The sequence below is a fragment of the Taurulus bubalis genome (assembly GCF_910589615.1).
Source record: "Taurulus bubalis genome assembly, chromosome: 8".
Classification (NCBI taxonomy): domain Eukaryota; kingdom Metazoa; phylum Chordata; class Actinopteri; order Perciformes; family Cottidae; genus Taurulus; species Taurulus bubalis.
The window spans coordinates 3,632,475-3,657,480 of NC_136596.1; the positions used below are offsets into that span (position 1 = coordinate 3,632,475).

General features: G+C 45.3%; 1 protein-coding gene across 1 annotated transcript in view; it reads left to right on the forward strand.

The window, feature by feature from the left end:
- arl15a (ADP-ribosylation factor-like 15a) overlaps positions 1–25,006 on the forward strand; it is a gene marked incomplete at both ends in the record, with an annotated part of 89,344 nt that overhangs the window by 25,798 nt on the left and 38,540 nt on the right. The window contains 3 exons of the mRNA XM_079223013.1: positions 2,816–2,960; positions 4,220–4,279; positions 15,231–15,439. Of these exons, the coding sequence (XP_079079139.1) occupies positions 2,816–2,960; positions 4,220–4,279; positions 15,231–15,439 (414 nt within the window). The remainder of the gene's footprint in view (positions 1–2,815; positions 2,961–4,219; positions 4,280–15,230; positions 15,440–25,006) is intronic.

Here is a 25,006-nt window from a genome sequence, read left to right on the forward strand (position 1 = left end):
TGCGATACTGCAGTTCTTCCCGGGGCGCCGTAACCCTCCTTAACGGCGTCGCCGGGCCGCGGCGGTTCAAGCGTCTCAGCCGGAGTGTAACCGACCTTTCAAGAGGAAGTGTGCCGCGCTGATCAAGGACACGGCCCCGCCCACAGGTCATGTGTCGGCCTTAAGGGACGTTGGAGTCTCTCATTGGCGGCAATGACGCCGATGAGATGTCAATCACTGACGATCACTGCGGGGGAAAACATAATTTCCTCGCATACCTTTGCAGGTCAACATTTTCCGCATATCTTTTGTCATACCTCACACACTGTGTGTTCTGTCTGCTCGCTCCAGGACGCACAGCTATTTAATATATATGTATGTATATTTTTTTTACGGCCGCACCACTGGTTCCAATGGGGAAAATTCCTGTCTTGTTCGCACTTGTCAATGCGTTTCTCATATTTGGTATTTTCTTTTGGAAAACAAATGTGTGACGACCTGCGTCACCACAGCAGGTGTGTGTGTGTGTGTGTGGAGTTTGTGTAATCAAATGTATTGTTTTGTCGTCCTCTTGGTGTTATGTCTGTCTATGTATTGTCTTTTTATTTTTACAATAAAAACAAATTCTAAAAAAGGATAATCAAATATCTAAATTAGCAAAATACCGTGTGATGATCTGGAAAGATGGGAAACAAGATATTCTATTCATCATTGAGGGCTTGCTGTGAGATCGACGGTCCGATCCCTGGCTCATCCACGTGTCCTTTGAACTCCCAAATAAGGATGAACGTTGAGACGAAAACCAAAATCAAACATTCAGCAGGAACATTTTGCCGGCCGCATCTATCCTTTCACGACCCGCCCATTCTGTCTAATTACGCCAGACTTATGTTATTATTATTAATTATTATTTAAAAGAGGAACGTTTATTTCCTCGTAATTTCTTCAACTCCTACCGAGGCTCCTCAGCTCACGGTGGCTCTGGTCGTGCAGACCGGCGGTCATCAACTTTCCCAACAACGGTGAGGTAATGTCTCGGCAGGAAGTCGCAATTAAAACACGTCCAATCCCATAAGAGGCCGCCGGAGGCAGGCAATCGATAAAGTCCCTTTTTTTTATGGTCGGCCTTTTTGGCGAAGAGCCTGCGAGGTTTTTTTATTCGTTTCGTCCCGGAGATGTTTGGATGCACAGCCGAGATTCACGGAGGCAGCAGTCACCAACGGGCCGGTGTCGGCGGCGGGAAAAGGGGGCGTGTCCCGAGGCGATCAAAGGGCCTTTTCGGACCTATTTTTCCTTTTTCCTTTCCTGTGATCCTTTTGACTGAGCGCTCCTCGTCAATCTCAGGCTGTCAAAGAGAGCCAGAGGTGGGGAGCTCTCTCTCTCTTTTTCTCTCTCACGGGTGTGTGTGTGTGTGTGTGTGTGTGTGTGTGTGTGTGTGGGGGGGGGGGGGTTTGGGGCCCCCGCTGTGTACACAGGGACCCCGGGGTCAGGCCCCGGATGCTCCTTTTGTGAAATCTGCACTGTACGTGGAGGGAGAGGCGGCGGCGGGACCCGTCCTGTGTGTCTGCTCCCACAGCTTTGCTGGTCTAGTGATCATCCTATCAGGGAGGGGGGTAAATAAATAACACCCCCGAACTCACAGGTACTCCGGCTCTTCCATTTAAAACCCCCACCAGTGCGCCCTGAGAATGAGAATGACCTCATCAGACCAGGTTTCTACACGTGTCCCCCCCTCCTCCCCTTTCCATCTGACGCTCACACGCGTGTGTTTCTGATCTCGCCGGCCTCCTGGAGGAGGAGGATGTTTCCTGTTTTGAGCCGACCTGGCGGGTTCACCCAGGAGTCGGGGGGGTCGGGTTGCTCAGCGTCTGGTTCTGCTGAAGCGGAGTGCCCCCACGTCGCCATCAAACGGCAGCCCCATTTCGGCACGGCTCTGAAAACTGACCCCCGGTGGTCACTAATGTCTTGGAGAGGCGGGGGGGGGGGGGGGGGGGGGAGCACACCTGGAGAAACGCCACCCGTGTGTTTTCCTTCCCGTCGAAGTCTTTGGATGGAACAGAGTCGCACTGTGTGGGACGGGGTCGTCCCCCACGACAAGGGCGAGTAACCAATCCTCCGGGTTGATGGTCCTCCGCCTGAAATCTGATATCGTAGATGGGAGAGAGAGAGTGTGTGTGTGTGTGTGTGTGTGTGTGTGTGTGTGTGTGTGTGTGTGTGTGTGTGTGTTCCGTGTCTGCTCTGCCGCTTGTCCAGACTGGTTCCTGTCCTGCTAATAAAAGAGATCTCTTTTTTTTGGGGGGGTTTAGTACACTGATCTCTCAACACGAGTTTTTCTTTCCTCGTTTTTTTTTTTAAAGATCCCATTCACGGTTCACACCGCATTTGGCCCTTAATGTCTCACAGCAGGCCCTCAGTCCCAGGCCGTGATTCATGGAGTGACAGGTCTGCCTCCGGTCGCCACAACAGCCCAGTTAGAAGGGACGCACACACACACACACACACACACACACACACACACACACACACACACACGGCAGACAAAAACATGTTGCACCAGATGCACAGTTATATTCCCTTCCACGTCTTTTTTTTTCTTCTGACATAATTCCATTCAAAGTCGTGAACATAAAACACCTTTTGTGTTTTAATCTTTGCCATTTGAAAGCAACGACATTATTCCCTCTTCCATCATAAACCTGACGTGTCGCGGGGTTTCCAGTCTTTAGCGTGGAACCCGGTTGCGGTCCCAAAATTGCGGCACCTGACCGCTGTCCCTTTTTTTTTTTCAGTTTCCCAAAAATGAATTCTCTATGTTTTGTGTTCTTTTCCGTCTCAGTGTTTCCGGGCACTGTGCTGTAAAGGACCGCCGCCGCCGAGACCGGAGTACGATGTGGTGTGCATCGGCCTGACGGGCGCCGGGAAGACCAGCCTGCTGTCGCGGCTCTGCAGCGAGGGCGGCGACGGCACCGGCCCGACGACAGGTACGCAGTAAAAAGAAAAACATGCACTTAAATAGAAGCATGCGCTCGCCACACGACCCCATATCTTGCTTTCCCTCACATGTGTTTTTTGAAAGCATACGAAGTGCTTTCATGTTTCAAGAACACGCTGTCCTCCTCCTCCTCCTCCTCCGTCCCACCCCTCGGTTTGGATAGATAACGCTGACCAGGTATTGCGCTCCAGAGTCCAGAGGAGCGCTCTGCTGTATCTGAGCGGGGGCCGGTACCCCCCGGGGGGCCAGGCGGGGAGGACGGTGTGTTTTAAGTATGTCCAGAGGAGAAGAGGCTCTCGCTCTCGCTTTTCCACATATACGCAACGCTCTCCCTCAAGGACACCGACATTCCTTCTCTCTCTCCCCTCCTTCGTCCGCGTTGAGCTGTTGCAGGAGGAGTTCCCGTTTTTAGATTTGATCGTTGCACAAAAAAAGTACAACCGGGCTACCTGTAACCCGTCGGCGCTCCTCGGGTAAAGAGGGAGGGAGGTTCAAGGCACCTGTCTGCCGCTAAGCCGGTCTTAATGGATCAAAACATGTTGATTACTCAATGTGGTTTTTTTCAGCCCACTTCTCTGAAATGAGATTTATCCGTCAACACCGTCTGCATCAGCCAGACCCCCCTCCGTTACCCCCCCCACACACACACACACACACACACACACACTCACAGACTTCATGGTTTTGCGCTGTCGTAATGTGCTAAAAAAAACACATTTCAGCAGTTAATTCGGATGTTTCAGAAAAGTCTCAATCGTCCGTCCGGCCCGGCTCTCCTCCCGTTTCGCGAACGTTTCCAGGAAACTAATTCCCACCGAGGCCGTTTTTAAGAGCATAATTTGTGCAACATTAAATCTCTGCTCGCTCTCTCCTCCGGCGGGGATTCTTTACCGTTACCCCACTGCGCGCAAAACCGCAGAAGCGAAAACCACGTAATGCGTGGTAGCACTTTAGCGACCGTCCTCCTCCGGAAAAAAGTTCCCGACGCAGAACAAAAAAAACACTTTTGTTTTTCTGGGACCACACAAAGCGTTCTTCTCTTCCGCTTTCACAACACAAATATGTTGTCGGTCCTCTTGCGTGTTCACCAGCTGGTGGATTTGAGGAAAGGAAAACAACAAAAAAGGTACGCCAGATATGCGGCGAGGGGGAGTCTGATTTCCTCACTAATGAAAAGCAAGCCTCGTGACTCGTAACATGTGCCGTCCACGCAAACACAATGTCTTCATGCCGTTTGTCTCCCCTCAGGTTTCAGCATCAAGGCAGTGCCGTTTCCAAACGCCATCCTGAATGTAAAAGAACTCGGAGGTAAGAGACAGCCTCACTATTTCACATTCAAGTTCCTCCTCTGTCTGGTGAGTCTGCGAGGGGAAGCGTCTCGATTTCCTCGATTTGGCCGTCGCCATCTTGGATTACGTCCGTCACCATTTTAGCTTTTGGAACCGATGAACAGAAGTTGCCATATTTGGAATTTGGAGGAGGGCCGTAGAGATGTTGTATACGCCTCTGGTAGTGACAGCGACCTGTCAATCACAGTAAGCCCCGCCCTAAAGCATACTTCCCTTTGTGGTCTACTTTAGTGGTTCTTAACTGGTCTGTGCTGCGGGACACCGGAAAATGTTCAACTTGATTTAATGAAAAGATGCTGCAGTTTGAACCTGAGATGGTACAGAATATTACAGAATGCACGGGAAAAAAAAATAGTTAGAAATATTCCCTTTTATACTCAATTAAAAACCAGAAAGTGGAAGTAATACAACATACATAATATTTCAGTAACTTTTTCACTCAACAGCTTTCATGCACAAACTTGAAATAAAATATCATGCTACTGAGAAGTAGTTTAAAAAAGACTTAAGTGATGTAACCTTAGCTGACAATACTCATTCACTGAATCTATGACCACCAACGCTGCACTGTGGAAATAATTCAGTGTCTTGAGGAGCAGCTTTAACCACAAGCTCAAAATAAGTGCAATTCATTTCCTTTCCACAAAATTAAGTTTTCTTCTGATTTTCTATAAACTTCTATACAACAAGAGGAGTCGCCCTCTGGTGGTCAGGAGAGAGAATGCAGCTTTAACACATGAAGCATAGACTTTTATACAACCAGAGGAGTCACCCCTGGTGGTCAGAATGCAGCTTTAATACATTAAGCACAGACTTCTATACAACCAGAGGAGTCGCCCCCTGGTGGTCAGAATGCAGCTTTAATACATTAAGCACAGACTTCTATACAACCAGAGGAGTCGCCCCCTGGTGGTCAGAATGCAGCTTTAATACATTAAGCACAGACTTCTATACAACCAGAGGAGTCGCCCCCTGGTGGTCAGAATGCAGCTTTAATACATTAAGCACAGACTTCTATACAACCAGAGGAGTCGCCCCCTGATGGTCAGGAGAGAGAATGCAGCTTTAACGCATGAAGCATAGACTTCTATACAACCAGAGGAGTTGCTGTTTCTTTGCAGATCGACATGTTAGGATATAAAAGGCATTTATTTAATTTTTACACAAATAAAGTGTATTTATTTCTGCAGTCATGAAGCTTCCAGTACCTCTCTAGGTAAAGTAGCATTATTATATGATTTGTACACTATTTATGTCATTAGTTAGTTACTTCCGTATCGTCACTCTGACTTCCTTCCCCCAGTATGTGGGTGGCGTGTTCTGATCCCTAATAACACAATATAGACCTGCATCATAAAAACATGTTTTTCATTCAGATAAACACAACGTGTTATCTCATCTCTCGACATTAAACTGCGTACGCCAAGGACGCAGAAGCCTGTTTGTTTGTTTGTTTTTCTTGTTTTTTCATCTTTTTTATCTCCGGGAGCATCACACCTTTCGGCCACAGACGTCAGACCTTGTTAGTGTGTTCTGGAGTGGCCCGCACAATCTGCACCCTGTTATTCCTGGAAAACGCACAGCACTCGAGGAAGCACAGGCGAGAGAGAGAGATCTCGGGGTGGACGTACGTAAACAGAGCAAATGCGACGGGGAGGCTTCCAGTCCTTTAAAGGGCGTCGTGGAAGAGGGATTTTAAATCTCTCTCCCCCCCCCCCCCCCCCTCTCTCTCTCTCTCCAAGCAGCTCAGCGACACACAAACAAAACAAAAAAAAGTATTGTGATTTGTGCGGGTGAAAGTAATTTATGTTGTTTTCCATACGCCATATAGGCACATGACAGGTGCGGTGCATTTTTTTGAAGGGTCACCCATCCCAGCCTCTTGAAAAGATGAAAAAAACACACACACACACACACATACACACACACAAAGAGGCACCAGGGGACCACCAACGAGGGTGCTACCAAATTTGGACACAGCTCATTAGGGGCGGGGGTTTCAAAAGAGTTTTTTTTCTTTTCTGGGTCGGTTCAAAGCCGGTCTGGTGGGACATTATTGTGGTTGTAGAAACACTGGTTCCAATCGTTTGATTTAGATAAGTTTCGGCTGCAAACCACAGCAAAGGATGATGAAATCTGTTGTCTCTTTCTTTTTCTCTCTCACTGTTTGCCCCCCCCCCTCTTTGGTCCCTCACTCCTCTGCTCCTTTTTCTTTTGTAAATACACGAAGCGCAAGAATTTTTAATCGATTTATGGGTGCCGCGCCGTTATTTATTGACGGGATCTGGCGAGGAGGCGAACAAGCGGGCCTCGACCCGGCACGGTCTGGGATTGGGCTGTGTGCAATGTCTGGTTTTGGTTTTAAGTCGCGTACTCGGAGCGTAAATGACGTACGTGCCGAGTCGGGACAGTCGGCGCTCTTGCGTAATGTCTCGCCGGCTCTCAAAGCGTTTTCTGACTAAAGCAGCTTTTCGTTTGAAACGTACTCAACCCCCCCCCCCCCCCCCCCCCTTTGGCTTTAAATCAAGCAAACAAAAACCGGTCCAGCTCTGTTATTTTGCACCGCATCGATGATGCAGAAACATTATACAAGATGTGACGTACTGTATTCGTGACACCCCCACCAGAGCTTGTTTTACTCAACACCTATGTGGCTCGTTCTCTTCACTCAGCCTCGACTAAACCAAGAACATAATCTCCGTCTATACAACCGCGACCCGGAGAGCCGGTGTCACGCGACCTTTCCGGTACACTGGGCGCGCTCAAATAAAAGCCCCGCCTCCGGCCCATGTAGGCAGTAGTGGCATTACAAAACAGCCGTGAGCAGAGACAATAAGGTCAGCTACGCCTTTTCATTTGGTATCCACGTTGAAATGAGCCACTTTACTTCCGGGGAAACGATCACGTGATGTGGAGCACAGACCTTTATATATAAGGTTGACGTCGTCGCTATGACATCACCCGTTGGTTTCATTTGAAGCCTTGAGTTTGGCGATTTCGCCGTCGCCATCTTGGATTACGTTTTTTGGCCATTTTGGTTTCTTTACGCAACCTATGAACGGATGTTACCATATTTGTAATGCGGAGGACGCAGAGAGCTGTCAATCACCTTGTAGCCCCGCCCTAAAGCGTCCCCTGCTTTATGGTTTGACTCTAAATGACCATAATTTACTAAATGAAGAAGACTTGAAACTAGAGATTGAGACATAAACTCATGTTTACAATGTTTACTGAGGGAATCAATCAAGAGAGAAGTAGACACTTGCATATGAGACACATACCCATGTGTTACAACAAAAATTGCAGAACAATCTCAGCTCTTTTTATAATGAGGCACCATTGTCAGAAGGCACAAGTGTAAAGAGATATAATATGGCCTTGAAGCTGGAAAATTGATGCTCGTTTTTTTTAATTCTTCATATCTTGAGTTCCGGAAGAGTAAATTGGAATAAAGGATTAAGAGACTATCTTGATTTCACACTTCAGTTTTAGTTTCCACATGTGTGCATAGCATTTCAAATGTGGCAGGATGAAAGGACAAAAATAATTCAAACCCAAACCCTTGTTTTTAGGCTGTAATAAATAAGTCTTAATAAATTGATGTCCACAGCTGAACAGCAGACTATTTGTACACAAAAAATGTTTTAAAAAGAATCCGACATGTGCACGCTTCAGGACAAAGTGTGTGGTCTCTTGCCAGAGTCTGTCTTCTGTCAGAGAAGTCAATTCCTTGGAAAGACACGGTGATCCTCTCGTCTCATCACCTCGAGATGTGACCAGAAACCCCGGACCGAACGCTGCGTTTTCCCGTTTTATTCAATCAGCGCTCAGAGACGTCGTGTAAAGTGCGATGGCATCTTTTCAGCCGGTCGACATTGAGAAGTGTGCATCTGGCGCTCTTAGAGTCTGGCAGGCGTTTGCTACCCAGCTGGTGCCAACGTACGGGGATTAGGTGGGAAGGGCACTCAGGGAGGAATCTATTAAGGAGTGTGTAGGAGTGTGTGTAGGTCTGGACAGTGACATGACGTCACGTCTAGACGGGTTTCACAGTGTGCATTCAAGCCACGCGCCGCCAGCTGATAGAAGTGGAGCTAATAACCGCCACTCGTTGCTGTCGAGGCTGAGCGGTAGAAATCTGCCTTTCTTCCATCAGCAGGCTTCCCACTGCTGCTCTGCATACTCCAGTATTTAGGAATTCAAACAATTCATAGGCTGATTTAAAGGTCTATGTGCCTTTTTTTTCTTTTTTGGTGCGTGTGTGTATCGTAGACGTACGAACGACGGCTACAACATTTATATTTAATATTCGTATGAAGCGAAAACTCAGTGTGAAAAAGTTCCAAGACAAAAACACGGACCTTCCCCAGAAGGAACAACGTCATCGTAGCGACCTGTCAATCACAAGGTAGCGACGCCCTGAAGCACATCCTGCTTTGTCGTCAACTTTTATCTATATGAGAGGTGATAAATCTAGTGAGAAGTAGGACAGTCTTCTCATAGACGTCTATTCTATATATCATGTTATCGTGCACTGTTAGCCCACCACGTGCACACACGGAGAACATGAGCGAAGACAGACCCCAATGTGGTTCCTATTACTATCAAATAGGACCACAGTGTGTGTGTTGCTTTGCCCAACAGGGAGGCTTTTCCTTTGCATCGGAAAGAGTCCACCAAAAGTGAAAAAAAAAGACAGTTTTTCGGGCTTAAAGCCGGATTTTTGGAGTCCCGAGGACAAGACGCGTAACCGATCTCTTTCTCAAGAACATTACCTCTTTGATGTTCGGTTCGCTGTTGATGGTGAGTGAAATGCACATTATGGTTACTACAATAGACGGCACATAAATACCTTGAAAGTGCGTTTGTTCAAAATGTGACATGCGTTCAAGAACGTCAAGTATTCTGTTCATGCCAATCGCGATATCCAATAAGTGCATTCCAACCATGAGTACAAACTAAAGAACAGCAAGAATCAAGACATAAGCATATATGCATCTTATCATCATATATAACACTCATTATTATCCGGGCACAGCGGCCGACATGTGGGTTAGAATATGAAACGGAAAGGCCATGATGAAAGTGGCTAACTAGATGGAACATACGCAGCTTATTGATATCTAATATTAAGAGGTGGCACAGTGAGAGGGATCCAGACTGTTGAGGCTGCAGCTTGAAGGGTCTCCCACCTCGCTGCAGGTCCAGGTCCAGGTCCAGGTCCAGGTCCAGGTCCGGTCCATTCCTCAACCTTTATGACGAGAGGCCCTCCCTCTCCAGTTCCAGCGTATTGTAGCTGTTTTTTGTTCGGAGAAAAAGAAGAAAAAAAGGAAAAGAAACTGTCTGTTTTTCGTTAGGGGAGACTTCAAAGCCGGTTTGTTCTCCGTGTTTCAACTTTCAAGCGAAAAAAAAAAAAAAGACCTGATTATTAACATGTTTGCGTTTTTGTCCAAGGTAAATGGGTTGGCAAAAAAAACAAACTAAAACCAATGGGAGGCAGGAGCGCATGAGGAAGCTGCTGCAGAGCCTGAAAGCGTACCTGCAGACGGCTACCGGAGCCTCAACAGTAGCCTAATGCAGACCAAATGGAGATGCGGGGCAGCGGGTTTGAGCTGTTTGAGTTTGCAGATTACTTCAGAAAAACACCAGTCGTTGAATCACAATTGAAAAGAAAAATCGGAATCCGGAAAGATCTGCTTTTTATTATTTTTCTTTTCGCGGGCGTAATTGCTTGCTCATGTTTTACCGGCAGTTCGCCTAAAAAATGTTTTGTTTATTCATTCATAGTTTCACTTTGGTAAAGGAAAAAAAAAAACAAAGCAACCTGATCAATGACACATAATTGCCTCTTGTTGCATTTGTGCAACCAGACAAGACGTCTGGAAGAATGTTTACTATTCTCTGGATCTTCACTTCAGACTTTGGCTATAGAGAAAATCAAATGCAGAGATTTGCATAAGAACAGCCATATCCGTGAGTAAATATTGTTTTGCATAGAGTCATTCTTTAGTCGTTGTGAGATGAAACATGACACTGCTCGTTTCCAACGATAAAACGTGGTAAACTTTATAATCACTACACACATTGATTAAGTAGGAGTAAACACTTAATTCATCATTTATGAATTAAGTCCTAAACACAGTTATAAATGTTTCAATCTTGATTAATAAGCTTGACTATTATGCATTTTCATACTTTATAAATGATGGATTCCCCATTTTAAAATTAAGTAATATATATAACAAACCAATTATTAAGGACCTATAGATGACTAATGAGATAAATGATTAAAAAATAATATTTAAATGTCATTTATTCATGCATTTATGATACATATAACGATTTAGATTAGCACTAATGTTTAGGGATATGTTAACAGCTTTATAAACGTGTTTTAATACTGCAATTCATGATTAATTCAGTTATGAATGATGAATGAAGTGTTTACTCATACTTAACTAATGCTGAATAGCATGTAGTTATTATGAAGTGTTACCGCAGTGTGTACTCTGCTTGCTTTTCAACATAAAACTAAAAACTTTTCATTTTCTAATAATATATTTGTTGTTATTGTTTTGTCTCTTAAATAAAAAAACACAGTAAAAAATAATTGCTGCAATTTCCAAGATGACATCTTAAAATAGCTTTTCTTTTCATATTCATAACGTTTTATTGAACAATGTCTCTGAACAGTTAATTGATTATGAAGTAGTTGCTTATTTAATATGTTTGGCTCGTTCGATTGATCAGCTAATCGCTTCAGCTCGTTAACGACAGCGTACAAATATGTAATCAGTGTCTGATTTAATATAGAATAAATACAATTACATTTATGAACTTACACTTATATTTATTAAACGGGATGTATTCTTTATTCATCCCCAAAGGGAAATGTGGTTGTGGCAGCAGCCATCAGTTATAAGGAGAGTTATAACTATTTTCAAAGGATGTTTGAATGGATGCTAATTTTGATTTATATTATTTCCTCGGAGTCCTCAGATCACATGTCTGTCCATTTGACACAGTTACTGTCTGACGTATAGTGTACTATCGTTAGAAATGTTGGAATCACAGCATAGAATAATGTTTTCTTATGGAGGAAGCATTAAAAACATGTTAACAGCTCATAAAAAGTCACGGTTCGGATCAGAGGTCCCAGATCACGTTTTGTTCCTAGTTGGTGATCATTGATCCATATTGTAGGTTTTGTTGTAGCAGCGGGTCTACAAGGGTCCCAAAAATAATTTCAACCGCTCAGAAGTCTCATAATCTTTTTTTTCTAATGGTCACAATTAAGGAAATAAAAGATTGTATTTTATTGATTTAAAATGGATTTAATTATGTGTTGTAACTTACTGTAAACAGGTCATTCTCACCAATTCTCAGCAATTTACCTTCTCCCAATGCTCATTTTCACTGAACAGCGCCTGAACGCATCATCGGGTAACTGAACGTAACCTTCGTGGGTTGGCGGTTGTAGGCGTGTAGATATACTAAAAGGAGTTTAAAAGGATAACCAATTAAACATCTTCTCCAAACGCTTACGTTTTTAAGGCGTTACTCCCTCAAACTTGAAGAGGAAAAACCCCACAGCTGAACTCAAACGGGGATTAAATCCGCCGTGGAACCGCAACAGATTCTGGTTTCTTTGGCCAGGAGTAGCCTCAGCAGACGGCTCTGTAACGCGGCCACAATAAGCACGGAGCCACAAGAGGAAGTGATTTACAGGCCGAGGGCCGTTGTTAGTTTTTATAAAACGGTTACTACATAAACCAGCCAAATGTTTCATAAGATGCACACAGGGCAGTAAAAAGTGCAATCATTTACTGATAATGTACTGACGTCTTCCGCCCGAGGATGTAGTTCTTCAGCGACACACAGCGGTTGCCAAGAAACACAGACGCAGTGGAAGGAATGCTTAAACGTTGGAGGAGGGGGATTTTTCACATTCATCTGGCTATCGCCATTAATTGTGAAATTGCTGAAGTTTTGTTTTCCGCACACTTCTGCGCGGGTTGGCTACACGTAAATAAATGTTAACTTGCCATAGATAGTGTGAGTTTGTATATATTTCTTCCTCGTCTCCCAAACCTACCTCCCCGTATGCTCTACCTTTTTGTTTCTTTTACCTGTGTTTTATTTTTTTTCATGCTTTCATTGATTGACAGCATCGTGTTCGCCGGACCAGTGGCGGGCCGTGGATTTTCTACCTGTGCCTTCAGTGGATTTCAATAACTTTTAATTATAAAAAAATATATGAAATAGCTAGAACTTTGTGATTCTGTTTAGGCCAGCAGACGCTTTTTTTAAATTAATTTATGTTTTATTTTTTATTCTACATCCTCTCCATCTCTTCAAACTACGTACCGCTTAGCCCACCCAGTGCCACTAAATCTGACAGCTAACAGGTTCGAGGGCGGCTCAGACGATCATAATCAAGGACCAGAACTATCGGTGTTACAAGATATGCTTTGTGGTATTTTGCTCTCTTGGCCCGACCAACACAATAGCTGGCTTTGTCGCTCTCTGTGTGTGCAGGCAAAGGGAAGAGGAAATGGAAGTGTTCGGTTGAGGATTCAACCAAACAACTAAGACGATTGGGCCGTACTGTGCGTTACCTTTTTGGGGGGGTTTAACGAGTTGACTACAAGGAGATCGTTCATATTTCCCTGATTATTAGTTCACGATTTCGTTCAATAATTGATTTAGCTAGAGCCATTCGTTATTTAATTCATGCTCGCCAAAAAAAACACATCGTGAATGAACGAGACTTCCAGCTGATGACCATTTTAATCTCGTATAACACATTTACCTTTTTGTATAATGAATGTAATCACTAGCCGTACATAGGGGATGAACAGCGTAGAAGTAGAAAGGAAGGCAGCAGAGGAAATAGGTGCACCTATTTGATGAATGCCGTGTAGCCGGGCTGCCGGCGTCCCTCGAGAACCCCGACGTCACGCTTGGAAGTCCTCCCGTCGGGCCAATAGGTGGCAGAAGCCGCCAACGGGACGTGACGGGACATTCCACCGTTTCCAGGCAAAGATGAGAGAAACTTCCTAGTCAATCTCTCAAGTGCCACTTTGTCTGATAGCTTTCCACTCCAGCGAGAGGTGTGAGGAGAATGAGTGGGGGAGGAAAGAACGGAGGGAGGGAAGAAGGGAGGTAAATGTCACCGAAAACACTCGCCAGCCTCGCGGTTCGTCACTCGCTTGGCCGTTTCCTCGCTGTGAGCAACAATAACAAAACAACAGTTCCCGAGATGGCGAAAGCAGGAACCTCACCAGACGGAGGAGGATCACTTCAACCAGAGAAAGTACCACCTAGTAAAAAAGAAAAATGCGACAGACCCCCTTTGTAGTTTTGTTGATGCGGCGCTGACAAGTTTTGTGAGCGTGTAGAACAAACATTTTGGGCGGCTTTTAAATGGGAAAAACATGTTCTGAAAAGGACTGCAATCAACGGAGTTAATGACGTGTTATGGAAGCATAAGACCAGTTGACGAGATGTGATTTTAAAATCTAAAACTGCCAATAATGCGGTGCATTTTAGATGCCTCGCTAATAAAGAAAATGTCCACAGATTAAAAAAAATCAGGATCATTCTGCTCCTTTACGTCCATCTTTTGAGTAAATATCTTGTTTGTTTGTTTGTTTTTTTTACTCAATGACGCTTGGATATTAGTAGCGTCCTCCTTAAAGTAGGCCAGCAGCTGCGCTCAGTCGGTCACAATGGATTCCAGTTGTCACAAGAGGAGCAAGATGTCCTCGGCAGCGTGAGCAACACGCAGGATGTGACTCGCGTATCACGGCTTTGGGTGTTGAGTGAGCGTGTCGGCTTCAATTGAGAGAAGGCGACAGCAGAAGCTGTCATCTGGCAGTCATTCCTAACCTTATGAAGAACCTTTTTTTGTTTTTGTTTCCATGAACTCAAAAGTAACATAACAAGAGCTTTGTCGTGAAAATCAGAAACTACCCTTTTGTTAATCACTGGGCAAAGTAAAAAGGGTTGCAGCTTCAGTGCATAACTGATTTCCTTTATTCTTTTTCAAGTTTTGGATTGGAATAATAGTATCCGCTGTGAGAGTAATGTTTGTTTTCTTTGACAGGGTCATGGCTATTAGAGATTATTGCCCTGGAATTAGCCTGTTAGGAAAAGGTCTAAGCAGTGAACTGACCCCCGCTAAGCTCTTCTAATCGCAAAGCAGTGTTTTCCTTCAGGTGAGAAATGGTTTTGTGGTTAAGGGTCAGCGTCTGCAAGCAGGTGGGATTTCGAAAGGAGGGGCCGGCAGCGGAAGCAGAGGGAGGTGGGAGCAAACTGGACTGACTCATTCTGTGAGCACGAAGGTCTCCTCCGCAAATAAAGATATGGCGAGCATTGTGTGAGCAGATGTTCTCGCACACAAAAAGGAACCACATGATGTTCACTGTGAACTCACGCTGTCAGTGCGGTTTTGAAAATCAGCCCAGGCTCCCTTGGAATAATCAAAGTGCATGTGGATTAACTTTCAGGAGTTTGGAGATCCACTCCGTCTTGACACATTTTAGAGTAGCAAATACTTTTACGTTTAAAAAGCCAATACAAAGACGCCATGAGGCGGATCGTTTGCGTGTTCGCTGCCGTGTTTTCGAAGAGTTGACGTTATTTTCTGCAGTGTTAGCGTGGCCTCGCGCCGATCGATGGCGGACTCCATTCAGAAAACTAGCATTTTTAAAGTTGTTCTTACAGACGTAGTAGCAAAGCATGAATTAAGACTTTTTACAGATCGGCATATCGTCATTATGTCGTAACAACAATACCAATTATACATTTTATGGGAATGTCTATTTACAAACTGATAATTATGAGATTATCGTGTTTCGTATCATTTGTCAAGAGGTTTTCACATTTAATTGAGTCCTATTTGTCGACAGGAGCGGACAACATCAAGAAGTATTGGAGTCGTTACTACCAGGGCTCGCAGGGCGTCGTCTTCGTCTTGGACAGCGCTTCGTCGGATGAGGAACTGGAGGCCGCCCGCAACGAGCTCCACTCGGCCCTGCAGCACCCGCAGCTCTGCACACTGCCTTTCCTCATCCTCGCCAACCACCAGGACAAGCCTGCAGCACGGACGCCAAACCAGGTAACCGGCTTCAGCCAGTTTACAGTGCTGATGCTAATTCATTCCATCCTGTGCACCTCAGTTCACTTTAATTATGTCTGCTTCTATGGCTCAATGGGTCTGTTATGATTGTTAAAGAGACAAAATGGTTGGTTTCAGAGCCGAGCTCTAACCATGTGCTTCATAACGGCTTTTATCATTTTGTCTGACAGACTTCACTACTTTCTAGTAGTAGTAGTAGTCGTATTAGTGGTGGCATGAGGTAGTGAGTAAACCTGGGAGCAATAAAAACATCCCAGATCCGGACAAACTAAAAATGACTAGAATATCTTTATAAATTGGTGTTTTGGAAAGAAAAAAACTTCATCTGGAATAGCGAAACCAAGGCCTCTTTCTGCAGCCGGGCCAGGTTACAGGTTAGTCCCTTGTGGCTCGCCTGTACCCTTTGGTCAAGTCAAGTCACATGGGGCTAATGCCATGTGGGTTTCTCCACTCAAATGTCAGGTGGAGGAGTCTAGTGCGTTGCCGAGTGGATGATGGGCCAAGGTAGACTTACCCATGGCTATTAAAAGTGTCTTTGAGATGTGAAATATTGCCTCTCTTTGAGGTGGAAGGAGCCGGAGCAAGTAGGCCATTGCTTCAGCACAAGCCGATAAACCCAAATGGACTGCGAGTGTGAACTGGGAACTGACTGAAGGTCCTTTTGCATAAAGCCTCCAACTCTCCCCAACTGCAAGGCTTATTTTCACATCTTGTGGGAAGTTGATGATACGTAAGAGTTGTGGCCTGAAGGTGTTGGGTGCCTGTCTTGGCCTGATTACCTGCTAGAGGAACCCACTGTTGAGGGAGGCTTTCAAGTTTATCAATGACAAGAATGTGGAATCCAGAGGGATTGCAGCTTCTGTCGTTGGAGAAGCAAAAACGTAGAAGGTGTGTGGTTAATCCAGGAAGACAGACTTTTGGTTTGCCTCAACCCGGTTCTGCCGATCCGTCCGGGGAGTCGGGGCTTCTCAGCAGGGGAGAAGGACTGCGAACCTCGACTGGGGGGGTATTACAGGACGGTGCGGAGAGAACACTCAAGCAACTTCTGAACTCGACAGAACTTCTCTGTGGAGAAGGCAAAGTTCTAAGACTTGCAAGTTTATTACCCAAAAGTTACAGATAATCAGAAAGCTCCCCAGGGCAACCGTCCAGGGATGTGAGATTCAAAAGGCTCTTAATGTTGTTGGACTGTATTGGTTGCAGTGTTGCAAACCCGTCGGTCACCAGCCTAAAGACGATAAGCCCCATGGGGGCAATGGGCTATATTTCTGGGGTTCGCTCCTTCCTTTTCAAATACGACAAGACTTGAGACGACTTCTGCGACCAGATCCTTTCACAAAGTAGTCAATCGTCGTCGGATGATCGCCGGTGGGCTCCGATGTTGCATTTCGGCCTCTTTTGCTCTCCACACGACCGTTTACCTGCATGCAGCCAAAGAATGTGATTGGTCAATATTACACAAACCCGAACGCTTCAGACACCAAACTCGTGTCCCGTTGCCGACAGATTTGGCGTTTGAATGAAGGATCTTTTCTAGAGATGAGGTGTCACACTGCTCATCCTCCAAGTAAAATCTGAGGGCAAGGTACTAGAAAGGACTCCTTCGAATTGAAAGGTTTCGAGATCTTAATTCCTTTCTAGGAGACATCGGGGAAAACCAAATGCTGGGGGGACCTTTTGTATCCTCCTGGTGTGGAAATGCCTCGGGTTCGGGATGAAATGAGGGACAAAGATGTCCCCGGTTACAATGATTTAGATCTGTCTGTCTCCAAATTGTAATAATTTGTTTTTATTGCCATCATTTGTTTTTGTAGGACTTCGACATTCATTAGAAAACACGCAGAGCATGTGCTTCCAAGATGTTTGCTTTTTTATCGTTGCCGGTAAATGGGCCATGAAACGACCTTCGAAAACTCTGGAACACAGATCCACACACACACGTACACATACACACACACACACACACACACACACTTATTGTTTTGTTAGTCTGTATGTTTTTTTCCCCCCTCATTGAAGTTTTAGATTCTCATGTCTGGCAGCTCAACTTCTATCATTTAATCGTCTAAACCAGGGGTGCCCACACTTTTTTGGCTCACGAGCTACTTTTAAAATGACCAAGTCAAAAAGATCTGCCTACATTAATAATGCTTATATCTATATAAAGCATTATTAATGTATAAATATACAGAGTATACTTTATATTTACAATATTGGCGTACCTTGCATAACTGCATGAACCCTTATGACACAATACAATTTTGTAAATTTTTGGTCATTACATTTTGCTCTGATGACTTCACTGCATGGAACCAGCAGGGTTGCATAGTCCGGACAGTAGCTGCTGGTAGTCAGCGTCAGGCAGACCAAAGGGTCATCAGTCATGGTGGAACGCTGTTTGGACTTAATCTTTTTCATGTGGGAAAAGGCTGACTCTAGGGCTGCAACGAACGATTATTTTCATAAACGACTAATCTATCGACTATTTTTTCGATTAATCGACTAATCTAATGACTATTTCCCATCGCAAATTAAGAATAGTAACTCAAAATGTTGGAATTTGAACTTCAAATGTATTTGAGTAACAAGATCTGAACATCAGAACATCATCATAACAAATAAATTAAATAGTAATACAAATTAAAGTGCAAATATGCTTTAAAAGTAAAGAAAAAGTACAAATAAAGCTTTAAAGGTGACTCAACATAGCAATCAAGCCTCTGAAAGTGCAAAATAACTAAAGAATAACTGGGCTGCAAGTGCCATTCAAAGTCCAAAAGTTTAAAAAAATTGTCCATCCTACCCGATAATTAAAGCGCAAGGGTTTCAAAGTAAATCAAAATGACTCATTACAGTCCCACGTCTTGCTGCTCCCTCCTTCAGGGGAACACACAATTTACACACGTTTTAAATTGTAATTCAGAAACGTGAGCATATTGACATGCTCTTAGTTGGTTGTATTCTGCATGTTTAACAACATGGAGAAACTCCTGTATCTCCGGACAGAGCTCTATCAGCCGTCTCAAATCAGTGTGCAGCAGGAGGTCAGAGTGGCTGCAGTCCTTCTCCAGATGCGCACAGAACATCCGTGTTTGAAGAGCTCTCGCTCGATTAGACGATCTTCGTTGCCACATCCGTGATCTCTTTCATGTTTAGCGTTGTAGCGCATAATGCTTGTTGGTGTATTATGCAGTGGTAATTAAGGAAGTCGGGGAAAACATCTCCCTGTACTTGGCAATACATCCATTCAAGCGGCCAACCATTGCGGGCGCAGCGTCCGTAGTGATTGACATTAATTTGCACACTGGGAGCTGGGTTTTGTCGCTAAAGTTTTTTAAATTTTTTTTTAATTAGTATTATTTTTTAAATGGCATGCGATCTACCCGCACTACCTCCGCGATCGACGTATTGGGCACCCCTGGTCTAAACTAAAGAGATATCCAGCATGGCTCTAATTTCAGGCCGACAAGATTATTTTAGTAAAATTCACACTCTAGTGTCATCCATGTTTTTCATATTAATCCCCTCAGTATGTCGACTGAGTAGGAAGGAAGTGATGCAAGGCGTCCGATCAGAACCTCATGATGACGCATCGTTTGTTCCAGCCTTCTTTACTTTTCTTCTTCCTCTCTTTTGTCTCAAATAGTAGTTTAGCCACTTCACCAACAGACAGGATGTAATAGTTAGAATATAGTAGAAATGTCACGTAGGAGTCATGAAGTAGTAGGTCATGTCACCGCCTCCCCTCAGGACGGAATTAATCACCGCTTGTGGAGGCAGGAATGAAATACAACATAACTAGGGTAGTCTGTCCCACCTCTCTCTCTCTCTCTCTCTCTCTCTCTCTCTCTCTCTCGCCTCCTCTTAGCTAGCCTCGCTCTACCACTCTACCTCCCTCACTGAAGGAGCCTCTTGGAGTAGGATGTTATGGATAGCATTCACTGTGCAATGCTCGCTCATGTTTCAAAAACCTGGAACCTCACTTTCCTACACACACACACACACACACACACACACACACACACACACACACACATATATATATATACACATGCATCATCTGCAGAGGTCTATTTAATGTTTCTGAAGGATAACAAAGATGGATGCCTGCACAGAGGACCATCTGCGTTTCCTAGCCCGGGACCACCGGTGTCGCTGCTCTTCGACGATGGGAAGTCTGCGGTGGGAAACGACTTGGGAGACGAGTCCTGAACCCATGACTCCACTTGAGTCGGCTTAACTTAGTTTACACTAATCAGTATGGGTTGGTTGCGATCGAGCACCGGCGGTTGCAGCAGTCACAGAACCCGGCTAATCTCATTGATATTTTAAATGACAACTGCTTGCAGCCGGTCTCGTGGTCGGCCCTCCATAACGCTGCTGATCAATCCACACACACACACACACACACACACACACACTCGCCACAGGTCCTAGCGTGACGTGTCCTCTGCCGCGTTTGACCCGCCATCGCATCGGTCTCCGGCGGCATCGACTCGTCTGAACTGTTTGCAAACACCGATGACACGTGAGGCCCGGCTCGCGGCGCCCGGAGGCCTTTTTGCTTCTCGCAGTGCGTCGGGAGGGTCATTCCGGTTCATAGCGATCGACTTACATAAACAGAGTCGATCGGGGCGGCAGAGGAAGCCGAGGTTAGCGCCGCGCCACTGGAGGCCAAACTGGGCATGTGGACGCACGTGCGTTGCTATTTTTGCATTCGTCTGCAGCGCCACACTCTCACATTGAAAGGAATCCATACATGCTGATTGTATTTTATTTATTTTCCTCTTGCAGCACATCTACAATCAAACATCCTATTTAGTCTTTCTTTTTTACGACAAGCGGCCGATTGGAGGTCTGAACACAAGGCTTTCGATGGCACACTTTTACCGAGCGATACTCTGACTCAATGTGTTTTTTGTATTTTCTCTGTAATCCATTTGTGTGTGTGTGTGTGTGTGTGTTTGAAATTACACGGTCATTAAGGAGCGTCACCATGCTGCCGTGTGCATATAATCATCTGACTCATGGCTGCGTCATTGACGGAGAGCTCAGTGTTCCGTGACTCACGAGCAATGTCTGCTAAGACCAAACTAAATGTTTCAGACCAACTCCGAAAAAGAAGTCACAGACTCCGCCTCTTCTCCCAAAACCCTGCTTCCATCGCCTCGAGAAACCCTCGCCAGACTATTGGGCTCTGGGTAATATCGGGTGTCACACTGTTGAGAAATAAGATAATACAAAAAACGGGAGCGGAAACACTCGGCTTACTCGATGCAACAGGGGAAAGCCTCCACATGTCAAGCAAACATTTGCTCAGCATCCGCAGGGGCCTCGTGCTGGAGTTTATTTTCGGTTCCCTTCGCTTACAGAGGAGCTTTCAGCTCTGTTGCAAGACTTTGCATCTTGCAGACGTATATATTGAGAACCGAAATATGCACAGCATTATTTAGACCAGCATACGGCTGCAAAATGATTAGTTTGAAAGCTTAAAAACGGGGAAAAGACGCATCAACAGCTGATTTATTGGTATTTAAATCCACATTTCTGTTTTTTCTCTTCCAAAAACAGGTAAAACATGAACATTTTCGAGTTTTTTTTTTTTTTTTTTTGCACCGTAATCTCCTGCAGAATCCACAAAATGGCAACCCCATTGCCATTTGTTCTTGTATGCGTGCAAGAAGCCGCCACTCGCCTCGCCACTGAGATGGATGTTTCCTTCCACGCTGTGGATTCAGACTCGCCGGTAATCCCTCAGATTGAGATGCTCTTGCTGGCCGTGGTCGGCCTGTTCAGGACCCGAACCTGTGTGCGGTTTGTCTCCCAGGAAGTTTGGGAATATTTATGTCTTCGCATTACTTATTGATGACGGTTGTCAAAATGCTCTACCGTCGGAGCCCAGTTGCTTAATATTAAATGAAAGTTTCGCTAAAAGTACCAAGGTACATGTCAGAAACAGGTGGCGAACCACTCTTCGCCCCCGTGGCCCGGTGTAAGTGCAGCGCGTCTCCTCGGGCCGGGGATAAAAGCACAATTAAAGATATGCCACTTCCTATTCCCTCAATTCTTTTTTATTTTTATATCGGCCTTTCGGGCTCGTTGGAAGCATCGCGGCGAGACCTCTGAGTGAACCCAAGAAAGTGTCGGGATTATGCACAGCGTGTCCAGCTGCAGCTACACTCATCTCTCTCACACACACACACACACACACACACACATGCACACACGCTCGTTTATTTAGGTTATCTGGAGGACGCGTGCCTCCGCTGTGAATTACCTCTCTCATGAGTTTGTTGCACAGCTGAGGGGTAACGGGTGTGTATATTTACGGTGTATTTCCGCATCTTAAAACAAATTTAAATGGGAAAAAGGAGCACAGGAGATGTTTCAGTTTTTCTTTTTTTAAGTCTGAGGAAATTAGCGTGACAGGGTGGACGTCGTCTGTTCTGTCCCAGCTGCCATCAGTCGCAGCGTTTCCCTGACACGCACATGTATCCTTTAAAGGCCATATATATATATATATATATATATATATATATATATATATATATATATATATATATATATATATATATATATACACCCAGTATGTTATGCATCTTTTCATTATTTATTAGAATTTCCATTAGCTTTTTGCTAAGTAAACAAGTCCTGCCGAGGGTCAGTGCACATTGCCTTGAGATGTTTTGGGCCAGTGGGAGCTACTTCACTGGGACGTTTGCTTAGGTCATCAGCAGGTTGGGACGGCAACACTGTACATGTACTGTACGTCTGGAGGGGTGGTGGGGGGGGGGGGGGGGGGGCATTACAGCTGTATCCCATTGCAAAAGGTAAAACGATCCTCTTTCTTTTTATATATATACATACAGTATATACATTTTGCCGATATAAAGGTCATCTGAAAGTTAAACTTTGCATAACTAACTGCATTAGAGACATGCAGGCGATGGAAGCGTCTCGGATCGTCTCCCCGGAGTAAAGGTTGTAACGAGGTTTAAGATTACTGTAAACACTTAAAAGAAGAAGAAGAAGGATTTAACCCGTTTCAGACGGAGTCGTAACCTTTGATCCACCAGAACGATTTGCTCCGGAAAAGCTCAGCCTGGTTACGTCCTCGGTAATCCCCTTTTGAATCGGTTAGACCAGGGGTGTCAAACACACGGCCCGCGGGCCGGATTAGGCCCACCAGGGGGTCTAGTCCGGCCCGCTGGATAACTGTTAAAATTACAGAAAAAAAAAAGTAAACCACCAGAGCTCGAACCGCCTATCCTCTGATTGAAAGACGGGCATGCTAACCACTGATCCACAGTCGCAATGGATAGGATCATTTATATTATGCGTGACAAACCGAGGGAATCTGCAGAGGAGAGTCCTGACAGAGAAACAGTGGGCTGATGTCTGAATATTTGGTCTTTATGTTTCTAGTTTATTTTAGAAAGACCTTAAAAGAGGGTTTATCATCCAAAAACCTTCACCAATGATTTAAACATAGAGAAATATTGTCGTTATGTATGCGTTATTATGCTATGATTTTACTTGAGATCAAAATGGGCAGCATGCGGCCGCTTCACTAAAATGAGTTTGACACCCCTGGTTTAGACGGTTTAAGATCCGTCTAAATGTTTATCGGAAAGTCTAAATTAAAACAAGAAGTCACGCGTGAGGGTTTTCTGTTTGTGTGCACACACACACACACACACACACACACACACACACACACACACACACACAATGCTCAGGTCGGCAGACTGCATCGGCATCTCGAGCCAAGCAGTCGGAAGGTAGAATACAGTGATGCATATTGAAATGGAGAAACCGTAAGAATGGAATATACACGTGTCGTTATTTAGACCGGGGACAACTTTGTTCTTTTTCGCGCCTGCAGAAGAACGAAATGTACGCAGAACAGAGCTTTTATTGGAAGATGTTTTGGATCGTTCAAAGCAACTTTTTTCTCCTTCTGAACTCTGCAAAACCTCCCAAAAAAAAAAAAGGACGGCAGCTGCGTCGCAGGTTCTTGTGAAAGTGTTTCCCCGCCCCCCTCTGGATGGAGCCCACATTCAGCCGGTCTGAGTCCTCTTGGCGGCTCCCTCCGGCGATGACATGGTACACAAATGACGTCCCCTTCTCACAGCAACCGCTCTGTTGGCAGAACAAGGCGGCCCGTTTTCTTAACACACACACACACACACACACACACACACACACACACACACACACACACACATGCTCGCACACTTGCATTCGCCAGGGCCGGTGTTTTCCCCGGGTCACTCCTTGTTTACGGTGTTACACGTTTGGGACTCGGGGGCGAGGGGAGGCGGGACGCCCTGTTGAGCGCCTCACTGGGGCCCTCTGTGTGCAGGGCGGGTCTGGAGGAGGGCCGGAGGAAATGTGGGACAAAATTCCTCATTGACATCAATCTCCTGCCGTTGGGGGGCCCAAGGAAGCCCCCACGCCCCCCCCACCCAAACCCCTGTTGATATAACACCTCAACAAAGCAGGTCTGTTTGGATGGATGGGACTAATGGACTGCGTCCACGAGGGGATCTTGTTTTAAGAAGACGCTTGTCGGCGTTAGCAGGCCGAGGCTATTGGCGTTCGAGGCTATCTGAGGAAGAGACTGAAGCCAGAAGTAAACCCACACTGGAGAAGATGGAGATAAACGGGGTGGGGCGGTGGCGAGAATGAAGACGGAAGCATTGAAACATTGCGGTCAAAGTCCCCAAATGACTGAACAGGAAAAGCACCCTCTCATATATATATATATACACACTCAAACTCCAATCCCCGCTCTGCTTTAGTCCACTTGTGAGGGAGAATCGATGCCTGGTATGAATTGAGTTTGCAGCACATCTGTTTCCAGTGTACCCAAAAGACAACGCTTCACGCATCGCGACAAAAAGTCCCACCGCACAGAGCGGAGCAGCGGCACGGAAAAAAAAAAGAAGACGCGAAATCGCTTCTCTAAACATCCGGCTCTTGATTTCTGTCGAAACTCATTTTCACCCCCCGTCCTCCGCCGGCGATCGTTTGTCTCTGTCAAAGCGCGGCAAATTGATGACAGACGGACACACGCGGGCGCGTTGACGCAGACATGGTTTTGATCCTGGAAGGAGTCTATTTTCCTTCACACACACAAAAAAATGTCTGATGAGAACATCTCCTCTGCGACGGGTCAAGGGTCGAGTTCTCCTGTAAACCGGCCTCGACGCGGACCTTCCTCACCTCATCCGGCCCATTTCACCACCTCTGTGTCTTTGGTTCGCACCTAAATTCTCCTGTTTGAGGGACTCCGGCGGTTTGTTTTTCGCTCCTTGATATTGCAGTTGGAACGTCTCACTTTCCTCCAACCACGGAAGAAATGCCGTCACTTCCATTGATAAAACCCCAGAGTCGAGAAGTTTCAAATCCCTGGCCTTTCGCATTTGTAGCCCTTTAAGCCCTAACCCTAATAACCCTAATCCTATTTATTTATTGTTTGAGTTGTGTTTAGAGGTTGTACATCAGGATTATATATTATTGTAGCCCTGATTTTTATGTTTA